The 20,108-nt window shown below is 39.7% G+C and overlaps 2 protein-coding genes across 6 annotated transcripts; both read left to right on the top strand.

Annotated features, from left to right (window-relative positions):
* Positions 1-19,381, top strand: hoxd3a (homeobox D3a). 5 transcript variants are annotated; one of them, XM_035906779.2, is made up of 4 exons: positions 1-264; positions 15,428-15,487; positions 16,981-17,530; positions 17,716-19,381. In XM_035906779.2, the coding sequence occupies exons 3-4, from the start codon at positions 17,083-17,085 to the stop codon at positions 18,465-18,467; spliced, it is 1,200 nt and encodes a 399-aa protein (XP_035762672.2). In that variant the 5' UTR covers positions 1-264; positions 15,428-15,487; positions 16,981-17,082; the 3' UTR covers positions 18,468-19,381. The 5 variants fall into 5 exon arrangements, with proteins under 5 accessions (XP_035762672.2, XP_035762671.2, XP_006788510.2 ...); XM_035906778.2 differs by lacking the exon at positions 1-264 and adding an exon at positions 3,148-3,261; XM_006788447.3 differs by lacking the exon at positions 1-264 and adding an exon at positions 11,234-11,578.
* Positions 5,968-8,600, top strand: hoxd4a (homeobox D4a). Its single transcript, XM_006788449.3, has 2 exons — positions 5,968-7,359; positions 7,766-8,600. Exons 1-2 carry the CDS (start codon positions 6,951-6,953, stop codon positions 8,062-8,064), a joined length of 708 nt encoding a protein of 235 aa, XP_006788512.1. The 5' UTR covers positions 5,968-6,950; the 3' UTR covers positions 8,065-8,600.
* Positions 19,382-20,108: the final 727 nt, after the last annotated feature.

Genomic DNA, 20,108 nt, shown 5'->3' with positions numbered 1-20,108 from the left:
GTCTATGGTGTTAAACCGATACACTACGGTCTGCTCTCTTAAAAATCGCCTGCCATTCGTTTCATAATTGTCTGATCAGCGCATATTTTCCCGGCGCTGCGTCGTTTGTTTATTTATTTATTTTTTACTGGATGACAAGAGAAGCGTTTCAACTTTATCCACATCCCACCTTCTTCATTCACAGAGCTGTGCTGGCTCTTTCACGCAAAATGCACTGCCTGAGCAAACTTCAAAGAGCAAGCATGGAGTACCTCACCGCCATAGGTAAGATTTCTTGTGCGACAATGGCGTTTATTAGTTGGGCATGTGTGAGAGCATGTAAAGTTTGACAGCTTCCTGTTTCATTGGTCATGTAAATGAGCTGCAAGGTAATGGCACTCAGGTAATTTGGTGAAGTCACATGTTGCTGGGTGTGTTGGGATTAATTGTTTTTGTTTTTAGACATGTTCAGTAACAGAAGTCTGGCCATTATATTATAATGATTAACAAACGTCCGTTTAGCCGGCAAATTGCCTTTTATAATGCAACAACTACAGAGAAATATTTAAGAAGATATCATATGGATTTCAAGTCGTTTCATCATGTTTATTAATGCCTTTTTAAAGCCTTAAATGCACAAATAGAAGTTGTTTCTGAGGTCACAGATGGTGATGTGTGAGCTGTGTTTTTGATGCAGAGAAGTTTTTTTTTCCACTGTGCACTGCAAGAGAGCTTTGTCTTTAACCGGTCATTCCTTATTTTGCTTTCAGTGTTAAGTTATTGGTTGTAGACAGATCCCAATTCCATTAGCCTCTACGAATAATTGTAGCTATATTATCCCACATCTCTCAACCTGCTAGAAAATCTGTATTGGCGTATTCGAGCCACCATATTCCATCACACTGTTTCGCTTTATATGCTAATAAATGCGGGATTATACTCGAGACAGAGTTCAGTTAATTTGCTTTATTGAACGTATACAAAGCCAGTCAGCAAAAGTTCAGTTTTCCTACTTGTTTTCAGCTGCCTGGAGATGAGGCCAACTGAACAAAGACAGTATTTCACTGTTGCCTGACAGGCAGCTGCGAAAGTATTTACAGCCTTACTGCAATGCGGCAAAATGGACCCTGAAAGACAGGCACAAGCAGAAGCCTGAGAGAATTACATAGGACTCAGTCATGATTTTTTACATTTTGACAGTGCAAAAGATCACACGTTTTTAAGCGTTTTTTGTAATGCACGTAATTATTTAGTATATGTGTGACCGCAGGCCCTGCACTAATATTTTTATTAGTTTCCATAAATGGATTTCCTCCCTTCACTCCTACTCAGCTCCTCTCAGACATCCAGACTGTCTAGACCCTTTAGCAACAGACTTAGTAGCTATATCATATAATATATTTAGTGAAATTTCTTTTTTTAATTTTTTTTGCTCAAGCCAAGCCATGTGAACCTAAATGTGCTGTCATTTGCCTTCTATTTAATAGTTTTATTAGTTTTTTTTTGTTTCCACTTAGATAAATGATGCTTTCATTAACAATGTTAAGTATGAATCATCACCACAACATCAGCATTTTCAATTCCAACATCTACTCTGCAGTTTATTACTATAAATATTCCCATTATAGTCTTTTTTAATTGTCCAGTCGACAAATAGAGGAAAATACTTGTAAATATTTAGATATAAATATGCTATGGTAATTATTCTGAATTCATATAATGTGTTTAAAGAGCTTGACTAAACCCAGTTTTGAATTAGCTTGCATTAGGCTACTTGCTTTGGAGGGAATCATTTAGAAGAGTAATTGAGCAAATTTTGAAATCAGTGGTCTGCATACCAACAATAAATCTCCCCTCATTCAAAACTTCATCAACAGTTTGATGAAACACAGGATTGGGTGAACTAACTGGTTTCTGTATGTTTTATATATTTATTTATTTATGTATTTATTGCAGTGGAACTGTGGAGAGGCCTTTATCATGCCAGCAGAAGGCGCTGTTGCCCAACAGTCAGATTCTCTGGTCCCATTTAGCAATCCTTTTACTAGCATGCTCTTTGGTGCTATAAGTAGCTGAGGCGGGAATCACGTGATCCAGTTCGTTTTCTTTCTGAAAGTTGTTTTGGTGGCAGAAAAGTCACCCATGTTGCACGCATGGGCACTAGATACGTTAGAGGCTGTTATCAAATGAGATCAGCCATTAAGATTATACAATGGTGCATTTTGTGCTGGTTTGGATATCCTCCAAATATTCATGTTTGTCATATTTCCCCAGCAAACAGTCATTCAATAATCGTAAACTGTGTCCTCGTGATAAACAGGATGATTCAATTAAAACGACTTTATTTACAAGTTCGAGGAAACATGAAATCTAAAAGCAGGGGTTATGTGTAGGCAGAATTTGAATCTCCAAGGAAGGAAAAGCTTTTATGAAGACATCCATGTAAGAAAATTCAAAGCCTCTGATCTGCTGCCCTCACATTTATTATACCTGCTGCACTGTGGCAGCCACCCAAACCTCAACATGGTCTGCTCTCTCCGGTTAGGTCAGAGCAGGGGGAGCAGGAGGAGCAAAAGGCATTGCACTCTGGGATTGGCCCGGAAGAATGAATGACATCAGTCCTATTGTGACAGATTCACTGGACAGAAAAAAAATGTATTCGGGCACCAATCAGTGACGCGTAGTGGTTCATTTGTTAACACTTTAGAGGTCAAAAGGAGTCAGATTTCAGGAGATTTAAATATTGAAATTCTCGATTTCAGTAGTTTTGATTCCATCACACCTCAATATTAAAATGATTAAAATTAATATTTAAGATGACCAGGATACTTTGGTGTTTGTTCATGGAAGTTTAAAGCTCGCACATATTTTTCTCCCCAGTTTTCACGGTGGGAATAAAACATGCTATTCTGTCACGGCTCGCTCTTGTACCACTTTCTGTTGTGACTGTTACAAAATCCCTTCCGCTTCCCTGCTTCCTCATTTCCACGACTTTTCCTCAGTGCACATCAGTGCAATCGCTATTATTGAGTAAGTGCAACTTTCAGGGTTATTTATGGGCCTGCGCCCTGTTGTGAATGGCTGTGAGGAAACACGTGATGCCATTAAACTTTGTTTTATGGCCTGGGACTTGACAAGCCAAAATATAATTCTCATTGTGTATTAGTAAGACAGTCCAGATGGAATAGAGCCTCAATTGACATGGAACTCTACCGGACTGACTTTTCCCCTTCAGCATGGATGCGTTTGTTGGACTGCGTGTCATCTGTTGCGGTTTCCGCGGTAAGCTGCGTTTTATCATTATGCTCGTGGTATGGGCGTGTGATGTCACATGCGTAATGCTCAGGCTAAACTGTTTCCTGCCTGTAAAGCTGCAGTGCATGCTCGGTAACTTTTAGACAGTGTGCTCTTCTGATGAAGTTGTGTTCAAGTTTAGTACTTGTTTGATTTGTTTTGAAAAGCTTTTATGGATCTAACCTTCACTCTTTTTTTTAAAGTGTTATTGGTCTGATTTGCTCCACACCATATTCTTCTTCTTCCTCTTTTGGTTCTGCTTCTTTGTTTGGTCTTTTTAAAGCTGTTTGATGATCTTGTGCAGTTAACTTGAGATTTTAATCAAAGGAATTTTATTTTATATTGCATTAATTTCCTGCTGTGTCCAACTGTTAAACTGCACATTTCTTCACCCACAATTCGTTTGCTAGATAACGTCATCTTTTCTTTGGGTTTCAATCACACAGAAATATTTTTTTTTAAAACAGCACTGATTTCGCAAGAAAATCAGTTTTAAGTCTTTACATGATGTGGATTTTCTTTTTTCTTAATTCACCCCAGGCCTGGCGCGTTTCTAACTGCAGGCCTTTAAATTATTAATTTTGTCACCCTTTGCAAGACTAGATTTCTAACAATGGTTGCATGTTTGATCCAAGCTTCAAATGGAATTTAGCCTTTATTTTGTATTACTATCAGACAAAAAAAAAAAAAAAACTTTTATTACGTTGTGTGAAAAATAAGCAGGCCCGGTGTTTTCTGCAGCTTTCAAATCCACAGCTGATGGTTTACAAAATCAAAAACAAATATCTGTGAATGTAATGAAGAAATAGTCGAGCTGGAGACTAGTTGGCCATTGGTTTAACACGAGCTGCCAGGAAACGCTGACTTTATCATTCTTTTGTTGGGGAACTCGGCTTTGACCCGTCACAAGGACCGGCAGGGTCAGGTGAAAGGCAGGTCAGGCTGTCTAATAAATACTGAAACGTGAAGTGCAAGGACGATTTATAATAAATGAGTAAATAAATAAATAATGCACTCATCATTTAATTGAGGCCATAACGAATATTTTGAGTTTTTGTTGGTATTTTAGCGGAAATTTTTCAGCTCAGATCACAGCATATATATGTACACATGCATACTACACGCAGGCCTACATATTCGTTAAAGGAGCTCCAGCACAAAACGTCACACTGATTTTACATTTTACTGTTTTGTGTTTGATTCTTATTTATTAAAGGCCTATTTTACAAGGTTGGTGACAGCCACTAATATTCCCTATTATATTACACTAAACCATTTACAGCACCTGTCAAATAATTAGCCACGAATTTGTTTCTTTATCCGTTTAATTTTTCTTATTAAAGAAGAAAACGTGGTCTGTGTGTGAGGCACAGTTGCTTTTTAAGCCCCTTCAGAACTGAGATGCAATTATTGTGTCACATTTTGGACAAGAAGGAAACATGTCATAAATTCAAATTACCGTCTCGTTGCTTAAATACTGACTCAAAATTTTTAGAGTTTGCTATATTTTCTCGCCATCAGCGTTATTTTTCTCCATATAGACGCACTGATATGAAATTAGCTCACTCGCATGGTGATTTAGCGTCCTTGAAAAAAAAGTGTATTATTTTTGCTAGACCTTCTCAGTTTCTCTCAGTTTTGGCCAATCTGTCTTGATCACGCCCAGCTTAAACTGATTTAATTTGTAGAGGAAGCTCGGTGTAGGGCTTGAGGTGGTCTCCATGGCAGTTAGTTAAGGTCTGACGACTTGGTAAACTTTTGCACCCTTTGAGCTGTCAGCAGCAGTAAAAATAATTGAACTTTTTGATAAGTTTGTAAATGATTTGAGTTGACCTCGATGGCCTCCAGCCCGTAGCATCTTTTGGACAGCGAAGGTAGGAAACCCCTGTATAACCTGGCAAGTGCTCAGGGGTTTATACCGTTGCTCGATTGCTTGATGGAGGCTTAACTTTAAATCTGAGCTGACCGTTTTAAAAAGTTTAAGGTCATTTATGGATTTATGGTGTTTGAAGGAAGTGTATTGTCTTGCTGTGAACTTGGGCTGTAGCCTGATGAAGAGAAGAAGATCTTCTGCGTTGAAAGCTGGGCTGACCTCAGTTGGTAGCTGTTTTTTCATTTACTTTACGCTTGTCATTTTCTTACGATCGACCCAGGGCAGAGGTAGCCTGTAGCCTATAGGTTTTTGCTTTTCCCTTTCTTTATGTCTTTCTTCTTCTTCTTTTTTGGAAGCCTTGTCAGCCAGCAACTGACAAAGCTTCGAGGGTTTCGCGTGTCATATTGACGAAATTTCCTTCAAATAAGCAACAAAAAAGACCACGAAAAAAGCCTACTTTATATTGTAGGGAAGGGGAATAAATTAAAAAGGAAATGCCGTGGCTAAAACAAAGAAAATAGGGCACTCCGGAGTGATTATAGCTTATAAAAGTATGTGTTTATCCCTGGGTTTTTAATTCTTGCCTCTTATTTTCTTATGTAACCTCAGCTTCTTTGATGGTTTTGGTTTATTCTGATTGTGAGCCACTTTGATAATTTTATTAGTCTAGAGTGCTGCACAAAGAAAACGTGATGTGGTTTAGGGGGTAAAATTGGGCAGCATCGCTTCCCGTCGTCTATATATACCCTGTAGAACCGAATTTGTGTGATGAAACCAGATTCACAGATTCGATTTTAGGGGAGTATATGGTCGATGAAAAAACTTCGATTTATTGACTTTACTGCCATCGTTATAAGGCATTTGAAGCCTAATGTGCTTCCAGTTGTTACATTAACAGTGTTGGTTTATGAGTGAGAGTAAATCTGACAACACCACATTCCTCATAAGAGGTCGTGCTGTAACTCTGTAGGCTTAAAGGAAATCTAATATGAAATGTTGCACGTGGAAATAAACATTGGAAGGTGTCTCTATTCCTGTTTGGCTCGCTGTGATTTGCATGAAATACCAAATGAATTTACTAAATGAAACCAAGCCACAGACACTCCAGTTATAGCTCTTTTTTCTCTCTTGTGGGCAGTTTCTGTCTCTACATTATTGATTCCCAGAGACTGCTGCTGCTGGCCAATAGGGTCCTGAGACAGATTTTTTTTCAAAGGGATGGGAGCAGATGAAGTGATGAGATTCGTGTAACTTTTGGATGACCCCTTCTTGACAAAGACAGTGTCCATCAATTGTCCTCACTCATTATTCGCTGTCTTTATGCCAAGGGGCTTTTTGTATCTTTTGTTGGTTTCTCTGTTGAACACCATGCTTTTAAGTTAGACTTTAGAAACCAGGAATCAGCTTTGATGAAACATCAGCAGGCACAGAACACAATCCCCATTTTTAATATTCTGTTTTCTTTTTAATAAGTTTCGTAAGTTCAATATTGTGCATATTTCCCCCCAATTTTTCTATTTATTTATTTTGAAATCTAAATTTTCTGTCTTCCAAACACGTGCGCAGATGTTTCAAGATAATATTTGCGTTTTTTCCATCAGGTTCTAATTTCTGTGTATCTTAACTCGGATAAAAATGCATTTAGTTGTATGTTTACCAGTGTTTGGACCCGCATCACCTCTATTGGCCGATCTGGTCACATGGTTCGCTAACTTTATTCAGTTGACACCAAGTAGGAGGGCTTTATGGAGGGAGGAAAAAAGACAACTCGAGAAAAATTAGTATTTTCTACCTTCAGAAATTAATGGCCATGAGTTCGTATATGGTGAACTCTAAGTATGTGGATCCCAAATTTCCTCCCTGCGAGGAATATTCACAGAATAACTATATACCTGAGCAGGGCTCCGACTACTACAGTCCATCGCAGGACACAGACTTTCAGCATCCAGGGATCTACCCACGGTCAAACTACACGGAGCAACCCTTCAGCTGCAACACCGTGCAGGACTCCACAGTGCAACCACGGGGTCATGGGCACGAGAGAGCCAGCCACCCGAGCCATTTTAGCGCACAGACTGAGCAGGGGACTCCGGTCCAAGTGGCTGGACCCCGGACTTGTGGACAGCAGCAAAACACAAAGAGCCAAAATGGGATACAAGCCAAGCAGCCAGCAGTAGTTTACCCCTGGATGAAGAAAGTTCACGTAACTACTGGTAAGATTTCCTTTTCTTCTTCCTCTTCTTCCTCTACTGAGGGCTATAATCCAGAAATCAGTCAGTATACTATTTATAGGAGTCTTTGAAAGGCCTCGCCAATTACACAAGTCATAAATTTTTATAGTTCAGGAAATAGGCCGCTAGGTGAGCGCCTAAAAGCTCCTCAAACACACAGACTAGCCGGTGGAAATTGGGATGAAATCTAGAGCAAATCTGGTTAAATTTAGCTTAAATAATCCACTGTTTCCTGATGACAGTTCCGTTTAAATTTCCTTAAAGTATGAAGCTTGACAGAGAAACTAATTTTCTTGTCCTGCACATGTTCTACCTGCATGCTGCATCGACCACATTTAGTGACTTTTGTTTGTTTCGTTTTGTTTTTCTTTTGTGTTCTTTCTCCCAGTGAACCCGGATTACACGGGATCTGAACCCAAGCGGTCCAGAACAGCTTACACCCGGCAGCAGGTTCTGGAGCTAGAAAAGGAGTTTCATTTTAACAGGTATCTGACCAGGCGGCGGCGGATTGAGATTGCCCACACTCTTTGTCTCTCCGAAAGGCAGATTAAAATCTGGTTTCAAAACAGACGGATGAAATGGAAGAAAGATCACAAACTACCCAACACCAAGGGGAGATCTGCACCAGTCTCCAACCATCTGCAGAGCATTCAGAAGGATAACCTGACTGATATCACAGCATTATAAGAAAGGAAAGTGGTCCTGTCCTTAGAGATTAACTGTATATAAAAAAGACAAAAGTTACATCTGACTTTTGCATGGACTGATGTCGTTTCTAGCCATTTTGTTTTTAATTTAACAAACATGACCCTCCAGCATTGTTGCCTCGAGTCTGAGTGAGAAAATCAATCGGTCTTTAAAACCGAGAGGTTTGCAAGCTGAGCCTCTTCTGTGTTCAAATTTCCTCAAAGAGACAGAAAAAAACGTCGAAATAAACTTTTCCTTCCCTCTTTTTCCGACGTTGCCCCCTCTGAGGAGACATTTATCAAGCAGCCTCGGCCGATTCAGTGGATTTAAACAAAGTGTCTCTGCTCTTCTCACGTGGATTCAGCTGATTTAAACAATGAAATATCTTTGCTTAAAAACAAAACAGTGAGATCATTTCAAATTACACGCACATACACAAAAGTTATTACAGCTTTCAGCACAGAAATTATTTTAGCCAATTGAAAAATTCACAATAAAACGCACAATATATATATATATATATATATATATATATATATATATATATATAAATGTATACTTGAAGGAAATAGTATTTGCATATAGAGCACGCCAAACACTCCTCAACCTTTTTCAAAAATCCCCGCTGAATCTTTTGTGACTTGTATGTTTTAACTTATTTTGTACAAAAAAGCTTTGAAATTTTAAAATGTTATTTCCCAAACACAAGACATTCCTGTGTGCATACTATTCAGAGTGCCCTTATAAATCTTTCCTGACATCTTTGTAAACAGTGTACATTTTCAGAGGCTCTCTTGTGCCATTTAAAACTCTCCTATGAAAGATCATTTGTTCTTGCATGGCATCAAATTGATACTAGATGTTTCCAATCGGAAATAATCAAATCCTGGAGATTTAGCAGTATTTTATTTTTTATTTTTCAGACGATTTCTGCGTCATTATTTATTTGTTTAAAAACGTGTACATTTTTTCGTATAGCACACAATTTAATTAAAAGTATTCGTTAAACCTTTATTATTCCGAAATATGTTTGAACTCTTGTGCGTTATTAGCATGGCCTTATACAAAGTTTTAGTCTTAGTTAACATGGGAATCTTCTATTTTTTTTTTCACAACCAAGCTATCCGTGGGGCTCTTTCAGGTCATGTTTCAAGACAGATATTTCTCGTTTTATACCGTCTTTGTCCTCGGACAAAAAGCCAAGAAGCTCTCCCAGTATGTGGAGGTCTCCTTTCTGAAGTCTTCTTGACGAGAGAGTTGAAAAGGTATTTCAACCGAAGGTCGACAAAGCAGCAGTGGCAGGTTCATCCAGGGGACACATTTCAGCCGCAAGGACTGACCCCAGCACCCCTGACCCGCCGGACAGGCAGCATTTCTCTCCCAGGCGCTGTTCGCTTTGCTTTGGAGGACTGTTCCACCCTTAAAAAAAGAAAAAGGAAAAAGGTTTAAGCTGATTCAAAGTAAGAGCCGCTGAATTCCTCGTTTTACACGTGTTTAAACAGTATTTATACCAGGCGAAGCCCCCGAAAAGGTTCTGATTTGTGCGTTTGTCTCCTCATGTCTATATGCAATCTTTTCGTTTTTATTTTTGTACATGCTTTTTACCTTGTACGGTGCATTGAGATGTGAGAAGTATATTGAATAAAAAAAAAATAAAGATTTCTACTGATTATGCATTTAAGTATTTGGGAGACTGTGTGTGTTCTGGGATGTTTATTTCCTGCACTCAAGATCGATTTTGATTTAGAAGAAATACATATATTTTTTCGACCCCGGGGTTATTTATTATTTCCCCGATAGCTTGAAATTTTAGAGTAACTTTTCTTTGTTTGCGTTATTTGGTGCCATTTGGTTTACGCTAGACGCAAAGGACAGCTTTGCTCCAAGTGTTTTTTCACCTAAGGGTTACAAGCGTGTGGAACCATATGGAACTAAAGGCCGCTTTTACAAAACATCTACAAATGGACCAAATGGCCAGTGGATACACAAATTCAGCCTGTTGTCTTGGAAGGTCCTAAATTTAAGCACACACGTGTATTTTTATTATTTAGAAAATAAAACAAAATAGAAGAGGTTTTTTACTTTGCCGTTTCATTTTACTCATGAGTTCGTAACAAAGCGAGAGCAAGCACTGCGCAAAAACCTCCCCTTACAAAAAAAAACTCTTAGTGGGGATTATTTAATTTATTTATTATTATTTTTTGTGCCATAAAAACCACATTCAATGCGTAAAAGTTATTTAGACGATTCTTTACTGTGCAGTGGAAGCACAAATTATCTCTAGTGGCCTCATAAGACTCAAATTGACAGGGAAAACTTGTTAAGAGGAGTTGGTCCTTCTCCAAGACTAATTCACGCCACATTTGTTAGAGCTGTATTAGAACGAAGGGACAAACACCCAATAGCACAGTATACTACTTTAGGGTATTAAAGCATACCTATATACTTCTTATGGTTAATATTAACCCCCCAACCCCCCCATGATCCACAAGCTGAGACTTTATTGAGGATGAGTCGCAGCAATACCGACCTTCGACCCCTTCACATTACAGAATCAGCTCGGATACAAACAAAGTGACCATATGTATGCATTTGTAAAGACAACCTGCACCCAAACACTTTTCATCCCCAGTGACCACGGGCTGATGCCCACTGAGCACGTGCGTGCACCGCGCATAAACGTTTGTGTATACATAAAATGTAAGTTTGTCACACGGATGTGGAGAGAAGCAGAGACAAAGTGATGCTACCAATCCACCATCCTGCCAAAAATAATCTCCATATAGATGCTGAGGAGAAGATGAGAGAGAGAGAGAGAGCGAGAGAGAGAGGGGGGCTGGGTGGGTGGGGGGGACTGGGGAGAAGCGACTAGAAGGGGGGTGAGGGGGGGAGAACCTACCTAAAATACATTACAAGCTCTAACTTAACCAAAGGTTGCTTTTTTATTATTAATATTATTTTTAGCTACTTAATATAAAACCTGGGTGTTTTGAGCGTCTGATATATAATGCAGGAATTGAACTAATGCCAATATCATAGTTTCCTTGGCAGTTATCAGGTCAGAGCAGCCTACTACAACGTGCAGTGTGTAGCCACACTGACCTACATGTCTGAACAGCAATAAATGGGAGCCAAAGGCAGTGCCATTTTCAATGACACTGCACCCAGTGCAGGAATACAACGTCGTTGCTCTCCATCCGGCCATATTTGATTTCCAGCTGTTTTCGCAAGAAGCCTCTCCGAGCCAGACAACCCCCCTAAGATATATTAAAGTGCGCTGTCTGCATTCAGAGATATAATCCAGAGACTATACCACTCCGCTCTCTATTCTCGACCACGTGATTGTCTAAATAATTAATGCAGCACGTCCCCCTAGAAACACGGCGTCGTCATTAATCGCAAGGACTCTATCAGACTTGAAAACTGAAGAGATCCCCCAAGAAAATAATATCCGATTCCCGGCGCAACTGTAGTCCCGCACTTTAGCAACACATCTGAACCGATGGATGCTTGGGTAGGTAAATATTTCAACATTTTTCATGTTGCCCCAGCTGGTAAATGACGATATCAAATGTCGTGATATTTGATAAATTGCTCCCTTTGATGTGTGCGCTCTGAGCGCAATTGTATAGGCTGTGGCTAGTCGCTGTACGCATGCCTTCTTCTTTTTTTTAAATAAATAAATACATGAAATATATTAGCAGTAGCATAAATTTTCAGTTTTGCGGTTTGCAAATGTCTTGAAATGGACTGATGAGACTAATGTGAAAAAAGTAAATGGCAGTGACAAGTAGGATTTATGGATGCTCGCTTTGAATAACTGCTCTTTCGGACACATTCAGCTTAGTCTGCTCCCTCTTTTGGGCCCATAGACTCATTATTCAGAGTCTAATTCGGATTTTTGCTAATTTAATGTGAAGTTGTTTTTGTTTCTTTTAATCTGAAGTAAATTGAATATGTTTAAAGAAAGCATTAAAATTAACTTGTCTTGTTTGCGAAGCAGAAATCGCGATTTTGGTGTTGTATTTTTAACCATAAGACAAATTCCTAGTTATTTATCTCTCCCTTTCGCTTTAGAGCACAATCATTTTCTATTGTTTTTATAGTTAGTGGGGGGATGATCTAATTTTGATTTCTTAGAAGTCCTAGAAGTTCGGCCAGGCTGACAGTTCTGCCTCCTTGTAAATCATTCTCAGTTATCCCTGAAAGGGTGCGAGGCTGTTGGGGGCCGGGCGAAAACTGTAAATCTTTCACTTTTATTACCCTCTGAACATATGCTGAGACGCTAACAGTCCGGCATCCCTTCTTCTTCTTCTTCTTCTCTAGCAAAGATTACCCACCGCTGAACCAACCAGAGGTCCGAGAACCGTCTCTGTGGTTCGAAATCTTAGACTCTGGCCTTTCGGTATATTTTCTCTGGTATTAAAGCGTGCCATTATTTGGCATAGTGTGGGGTTAGTACCGAAAACAATGCAAGAAGACACTGGCTCCGTGCCTCTTTGTGCTTCAGCTGTGTGGGAAGACAGACACAACAAACACGAGATGATAATGTGGTTTATTTGAATACAATCCGTTCCCAGTTGCAAGAAAAAACACACACGTCATTTATTTCATAAATCATTTTTTAAAACGCACTCCCACATCATTGTGCAGTTGTTTGTAAATTACACAGAACCGCGTTTTAAAACGTTTCAATATTATTGCAAAATATGGTGAGTGAGGCCCTCTTTATTCGTTTTATTGCGAAATCCCCGCTAGTTTCTATCTTTTGGGGGAGTGAGGCAAAGAAAAAGAAATCTTCATAAATGTTGGAAATTTCAAATCTTCTGTGACATAAAATGCACAGATCATTTTGCGCACATGCATTGCACTTCAGTGTGGGGGGGAGGTTAAAGATGTCTAAATTTGCACGTTGAGCACCCAAACAAAAGCATATCTGCTTGGGTTTAAACGCTGAAGTGCAAGCGAGCTGCAAAGCTCGCAGCTCATGAGGAGATAAAAAGAAATAGGCAGAGGAACATTTTCACATTCACACAGTTCAGATGAGGAAATAAACGCCACCCTTTATCAAAATGGATTGGTGAGGTAAGGCTTACTTGAAGAAGGGAACAATCACGTGAACAAATATGCTTGTACCTTAAGGCAGCGCCTTTATTTGTCATCATAAAGCTTCCGAAACACCCCAAAATCCCAATGTTAGCTGCAAATCTTTACAGGCCTCTCCGTTTTTGAATTCCTGTATATTTCACTGGGTGATTGATTGCCAGTGATTTTTTTTCAGGAATAAGGATACCTTGTTCGCTTTTTATTGGTAGTTGAATGCGAGTCCTTCCATTCTTTCGGGAATACTGTCTCCACTGGTATATGGAAATGTCTGAAAAACAGCAAGATCAGGTTTAGGACAGCATTGTCTACAGACAAAGGGTGAAGGATTTATTCTTGAGACAACGTGGAAAGGAACTGAGACTGAGAGGGAACTGCTTTATGATGAATTGATTCACAGGTAAGCAATTGCATGGCAGAAAGCAACCTTTAACCACGGGTTAATATAATCCAAGGAAATATATATGATTCATTCCATTCATGGAGGCGATGCTCGTTAACGTCGCTCTCATCGGCAAACGCGCGGGTATGGAGCCCAAAGCTATCTCTTCAAAAGCAGATTCATATTATTACCATTATTATAGTTTTTTTCCTCGAGAAATTGCGTTCAAATATTATCGACAGATCGAGCCTAAGCTACGTTGCGCTTTTCAGCTGATTTCACGTTTATGAAAACCTGCTCGGAGGAAAAAGTGGGAGAGGAACTTTTCTTTTTGACTCTTGGATCGTAAATCACATTAATTTGTTGTCTTATCCTCACTCGCTGGCGTTTGCCGTTGATTTATGTGGGTTCAATAGTATGGCTTTGTTAACCTGCAACGTTATATTATAGGTGAATTTATAGTGGATGCTTTAAGGGATAGGAGGTCTGAATAGTGAACAAGGACAATGCAAATGCGTTTATTTTTTTAATGTTTGGATACCTTAATGGCTAACTTGTTCCTAGTTTATAATATTGACTCATGCAAATATATTTTCTCTCTCTTTGGACTGATGAGCAGCAGGTCTAAGAACAGAAGGCAATAAACTCAAATTTGAGATAATTTCCACCCATTTTTGGTCAGTTTACTGTTTTACTTTGGATAAAGATTTAATGTTTGTGCACTGCAGCTTTTATATTATAGGCCTGAGCTGCTCATAATTACGCGCAGTCTCCTGGATAAAAAAAAAAAGCTAAACTAAAAATACAGACATTTTGCTACAAAATGGGAATTTGTAAGCACTATACAATTTTCTGCAAAAAAACCAACGCAATTTGTGTTTTGTTTTCGTTTTCGTTGTTTCAAAACAGCAGCGAATACATTGTGTAAAATTATAAACTTAGCTTAAAAAAATAATATATATATTTCCAGTTATACAAACTTCCCTCTTATTAATAGATTTTCAAAGGTTAAGCTGAAGAAACGACTAAGTGAGATAATAACACTCCAGATTGAGTCCGACCCATTGTGTGGACCAAACTTACCGTAACAACGCGTAGGCGAAAAACACAGCCGCGTGAAAAGGGAACCATGTCTGCTACTAGTAGCTCAGTGTGCTCAAAAGCACTCGAGGTGCAGACTATCGACCAGCTTTTTAGAAAATCCTCGTGAAAAAATCCTACAGTTGAATCGTGATACTATGAAGCTAAATTCCTCGGACAGATGCAATGAAACAGGAGCTGTTTGTTTCTTCTTTTTTTTTCACTCACTGCAAATATAATTATCTGGAAGATTTCTGGGTTTTAAGTTCTGGTTTCCTTGCCGTCGGTCGAGCATCTTGTCCTGTTTCTCTTAGCGCTGAAAAGCTGCTGTGAATTTAGTCGAGACTTGGCTCTTCTTTAAGGCAAACTGTTCGTTGTTCATTAAACTATGACTTACTGCTGAATGACCCTAAGGTCACCTAAAACGCTTATGAGTGCTAGATATTTGGCCTGACTCTTTTGTACTAAAAGTGCACATGTCAGACTTTTCACTCTCAAGAAAATGAAAGCAAAAGAAGAAGAAAAAGGTTTTTAAAAAAATGTGAAATAAAAATAGACATACAATAAAAACGCTGGAAAATATGGAACTAAAGCCTCAGTTCTCTTAAGCTACTATAATTTTTAATTAATTATCTAGAATTGTTTAGTTTAGCTTGAGTTTACACATAAATCTAAATAAAATAAAAATACTACAACTAAAAATGCGACACTCATTTTTAACACAACATGCATCGAAAATAACGCAGGGCTCAGACTAATAACAATACATTTATTTGTGTTATTATTTTTGTCTTTTAGGTCGAGATGGAAGCAGTGGTGAATGCTTGAGGGGTATAAAACAGATCTGCGCAGATTTCGGTGAGTAACGTTTTTTTAATGAAGGGAGAGGACAACACAGCCAACTGCTAACAAGGTGAAAGGGTGATTTGTTATTAGGCTACATATTTACGCTCACAGTGTTTCACAGGAGGCTTAAATCAAGAAAACAGACATGAAGGATGATCTTAACCTGTACGTGTAATTATTTACGCAGGCCAGAGTCCAATTTCAGTAAGTCCCATTTCCTTTTTAGCTGCGTTGCCGGAATTAAACAGTGAGAGCACACACAATAAGAAAATTAAAAACAAAAGTAAAAAAAAAAAAAGTAGAGTTTTTCAAGACCTCGCCAGTATCCCCGTGCCTTATTCAAAGCAGCAGAACAGCTCCGTGCTTTCCACCTCTGTGTTTAGCTGGAGACTCGCACTAAGCCAGAATGGAGGCATCATTTATAAACCGAGCCTCTTCATGGGAGAAGTCGCCGACTATGAAATTCTTTCCCTTGCCTTCCTCCTACGCTTAGTTTTACACTTCTGAGGGGCTGTGAGTCTTGAGGAGTGTTTTGCTTTTCATTCCCCTCTCTCAGGCCGTTTACAACCATAACATTTGCGGTCATAAATTTTGCCGCGGTCCAAACTGACAGGTGCAATTGTTATGCACGGCGCAGGCTGCACCTCGTAAAGCCACCAACATACAGTACAGGAGGGAACCTTTGATATTTTTGTTTCGGCTTACTTTAAATGTTGTCATGCTTTTTATCATATTGGTAAAATAATAAGAAAATTAATAATAATTTTTGGGTTTTCAAAAATATCCTCCAAAAGTTAAAAAAAAATAACTTTTCAAGATAGTTAGACATAAATCTTTAAGAAGAAAACCGACCAAGCAGCCAAATTATAATGTTTGAGATGTGCGTAAAGGCTGGTGAAATGTCATATTTAACCCAGCCCAACCCAACCCATCTTTCTCTCTCTCTCACTCTCACTCTATCCCTCCCTCTCTTTCTCCCTCTCTCCCTCTCTCTCTCTCTCGCTCTCTCTTTCTAACCCTCTCACACAGCTACATTTTTATATGAACAGTGCAGGAGTTTAGTGTTGTGCTTCTTGCGCTCTTCAACATGCGATCCTAATGCCTGTGCGCGCGTGAACAATGAATGCATTAGGGGCTTCGTCAGGCCTTGTGATTACTGAAAAGGGTATTGTGTGTACGTGTGTGTCAAATGCTGATTCAGCTTATTTGCAAGGGACTCCTAAAGCCTCCCAGAGGGTCCTTTTAGTCCAAGTTAAACTTTAACTGTTTTGTGCCAAAAAACGAGTCGAACGAGCTGGAGATGAAGCATTGTTATAGACAGTTTGAAGACATTTGGTGCTTTTCTAATTTAATTGCTCTAGTTGTTTAATTAGAAAGCACCAAATGCTCTATACAGTAGCTTCAGTCTGGGCCAAGCAAGCTGTGCCTTTTGGTTTAATGTGGATTTCAAACGCTGCATCTCACACATTCTGTGGCGTTACAGTGTGAGATGTTTCTTTTTATAGGTCACAGAGTGGAGCAGCGGTGGGAAACACCAATCACGTAAATAAACAACACTCATGCAACTGGATAAAGCTTCACTGGCTTACTGGCTTTGAATCCACAAAATGCAGAAAGCAACATACTACGACAACTCTGGACTTTTTGGAGGCTACACCTACCCCAAACCAGACTCTTACAACTATGGGCCCGCACACCAGTCCTATCCTACTTCAAACATAGACAGCGACTACCAGGGCTCAGTTTGTCCCATTCAGACAGCTGCAGTCCGGCCACCAGCCCTAAAAGACAGTGACCTGAACGGAGACTGCATGCGACAAAGCAGCAGTCAAAATAACAACAACAACCAAGCGACTACTATTTCAGAGCAGCAGGCTCCTCCACTGTCTGCATCTTCCCCTAGCTCCAACAGCTCTGCATCTCAGAAGAAGAAATCCCCATCCAGCAGTGCTTCCAGCAGCGCCACACCAGCCCTCACCAAGCAGATATTCCCCTGGATGAAGGAGACCCGACAGAACTCAAAGCAGAAGAACTCAAACAACTGTGCCACCGCAGGTAGAGATCATGATGGTGACGTGTATGTGTAGTGTCTGTGTATGTTGTGTGAGCGTGTAGAGGTGTGTTTGGGTAGGGAGGGATCGGGGTGGGGGGGGGGGGGGGGTCTTGATGTGCATGGAATTTATAAATTATTCCTCACATTGTTCAAAAGACCCTAAGATAATTCTGTGATTCCTTCACAGGTGGTGAAGTGAGTGATGAGAAAAGCCCACCGGGACCAGCGTCCAAACGGGTCAGAACTGCTTACACCAGCGCGCAACTTGTGGAGCTGGAGAAGGAGTTTCACTTTAACCGCTATCTTTGTCGTCCTCGGAGGGTGGAAATGGCAAATCTGTTGAATCTCACCGAGCGCCAAATAAAGATCTGGTTTCAAAACAGGAGGATGAAATACAAAAAGGACCAGAAGTCTAAAGGGCTGGCGCACTCCCCCCTGGGACATTCCCCGGATAGAAGCCCGCCGCTGAGTGGCCCAAATCACATTGGATACTCTGGCCAGCTCCAAAATGTGAACAGCCTCAGCTATGACGCACCCTCACCCCCGTCCTTTGCCAAACCCCAGCAAAATATGTACGGCCTGGCCGCGTACACGGCACCCTTGGGTGGCTGCATCCCACAACAGAAGAGATACCCGGGCTCCGAGTACGAACACCACGGCATGCAGAGCAACGGCAGCTTTGCCAACGCCAATTTGCAAAGCAGCCCCGTTTACGTGGGTGGGAATTTTGTTGATTCCATGCCAGCCTCGGGCCCCATGTTCAACCTCGGCCATCTTCCCCACCCCTCATCCACCAGTGTGGACTACAGCTGTGCCGCACAGATCCCAGGAAACCACCACCATGGACCCTGTGATCCCCATCCCACATACACAGACCTCACCTCTCACCAAGCGTCTCAGGGAAGGATTCAGGAAGCGCCTAAACTGACGCATTTGTAATATGTGGTTTCGCGCGTGTGTGTGTGTGCGTGCGCGTGTATGTTTGCGTGTGTGTGTGTGTGCCAAGATTATGTTGCGCTCTTTTTTTATTACCTCACTAGTCTAATAACTACACTCCAAGCGAGTCGTGTGTATTATTACAGTATTATTGATATTACTATTAATGCTATTGTGTAATTATTTTCTAAATAATACAGCTTTGTCCATTTCTCTTGAATATTTGAGGATGCGGAGAAGCAGATAGCCCGGTTGTCAGTAGTTCTTTTTTTGTTCTTGTTTATTCTCAAGTGCAATGCGCAATTGTTTTGTTTTTTTCTTTTTGACTGAGTATTTCATGCCATTACTTGAAGGTAAGTCTTGTAGATCACAAAAAATAGAAGCGCATCTTTAGCGAGAAGGATTTTTTTAGGGAAATTTTTCGTCTGTTTGTTAGGCTCTCATTTCCCCCCGCGCACACCCCAATTTATTTATTGTTTTGTATTTTTCTTTTGATTTGCATAATCTTTTGTACTAGCATATAGCCTATTTATTATTTAATTACTTTTGTATTGCACATTATTTATCGTTTATATGCGAGTATTTATACGTGTGGAGTTTGTTGTAAGATTGGACAGATCAGTGCACTTGGAAGTGTGGGCAAAACAGGGTTTGGAAAATGCTATGACTCGCAATGTGTTGTTGGTATATAAAAAGGAGCATTTCTAATTGTAAATCTGGGACAAATGGGACATTTTATAGTGTATAAACATCACTATATGTCCATGGTTATTCTTGTGTCAAATCTTAAGCAAAACGTAGACTATCGAAGTATCAAATATTATACACACCAGCATGTCATTTTGTGTAGTCCATTGCTATTTTTTATTTGTCTTCCATTGTTATTCCATTCAGTTGGATATCCATAAATTTATGAAACCCTAATGATATTGAAATGTTATATTTTATTGTGTTCAACATTTTGTAAATAAAGTGCTTAAACTTCGTTTTTTATTGCATTTTGTTGATTTTCTTTTATTTTCCCCCTTCTTTCTTTTTCAACAAACCGTGCAGCAGGAACTCTGGTTACCCTGCAGCTTCTCATTATTTTTAATTTCTCATTCAGCTGCTGCTGTTGCTGCCAGTGAATCTGTCAGGTAACTGTGCCGAGGAGGCGTATTGACCCACAGCTTTACTGTACAGCCTAAACGGGGAGAGACAATCAATAATTAGACACCAGGATATCTAAAACTCATCAGACGGCTCTATGCTTCCAATGCAAAGTGCATTTCAGCGGAATAAAAGGCTCTGGAGGTTATTGATGTTTTATTGGTATGAGGGAAGTGAGTCTACGGGTTTATTGCATCTTCCACATGTCACTTATCTTTTTTTTTTTTTTTTTGGAGACGGCCACATGATTAGCCTCCTGCTTGCTGAGACAAGAAAATAAGCTCAATTTTACAGCAAAGGCCAAAGTCTAATCACTGACTACTGTCTAATTGATTGGTGCACAGCGAGATTGATATATATATATATATATATATATATATATATATATATATATATATATATATATATATATGGCCATTTGTTTTCATCGTCGGTGGGTAAGACAAAGCGGACTGGTGACAAAACAGAAAAATACACGGCGATTCCTTGACACAG

Source organism: Neolamprologus brichardi, chromosome 16 (genome assembly GCF_056152115.1).
Source record: "Neolamprologus brichardi isolate AB-2024 chromosome 16, ASM5615211v1, whole genome shotgun sequence".
Taxonomy (NCBI): Eukaryota; Metazoa; Chordata; class Actinopteri; order Cichliformes; family Cichlidae; genus Neolamprologus; species Neolamprologus brichardi.
Note: the sequence above shows the minus strand (reverse complement) of the source record. Positions and strands in the feature narration are given on the sequence as shown.

Bases quoted from the DNA above. Each gene is read 5' to 3' on its own strand.
- hoxd3a (XM_035906779.2), top strand. From the start codon at position 17,083: ATGCAGAAAGCAACATACTACGACAACTCTGGACTTTTTGGAGGCTAC. The intron at 17,531-17,715 runs GTAGAGATCATG...ATTCCTTCACAG, and splicing joins AAACAACTGTGCCACCGCAG to GTGGTGAAGTGAGTGATGAG.
- hoxd4a (XM_006788449.3), top strand. From the start codon at position 6,951: ATGGCCATGAGTTCGTATATGGTGAACTCTAAGTATGTGGATCCCAAA. The intron at 7,360-7,765 runs GTAAGATTTCCT...TCTTTCTCCCAG, and splicing joins GAAAGTTCACGTAACTACTG to TGAACCCGGATTACACGGGA.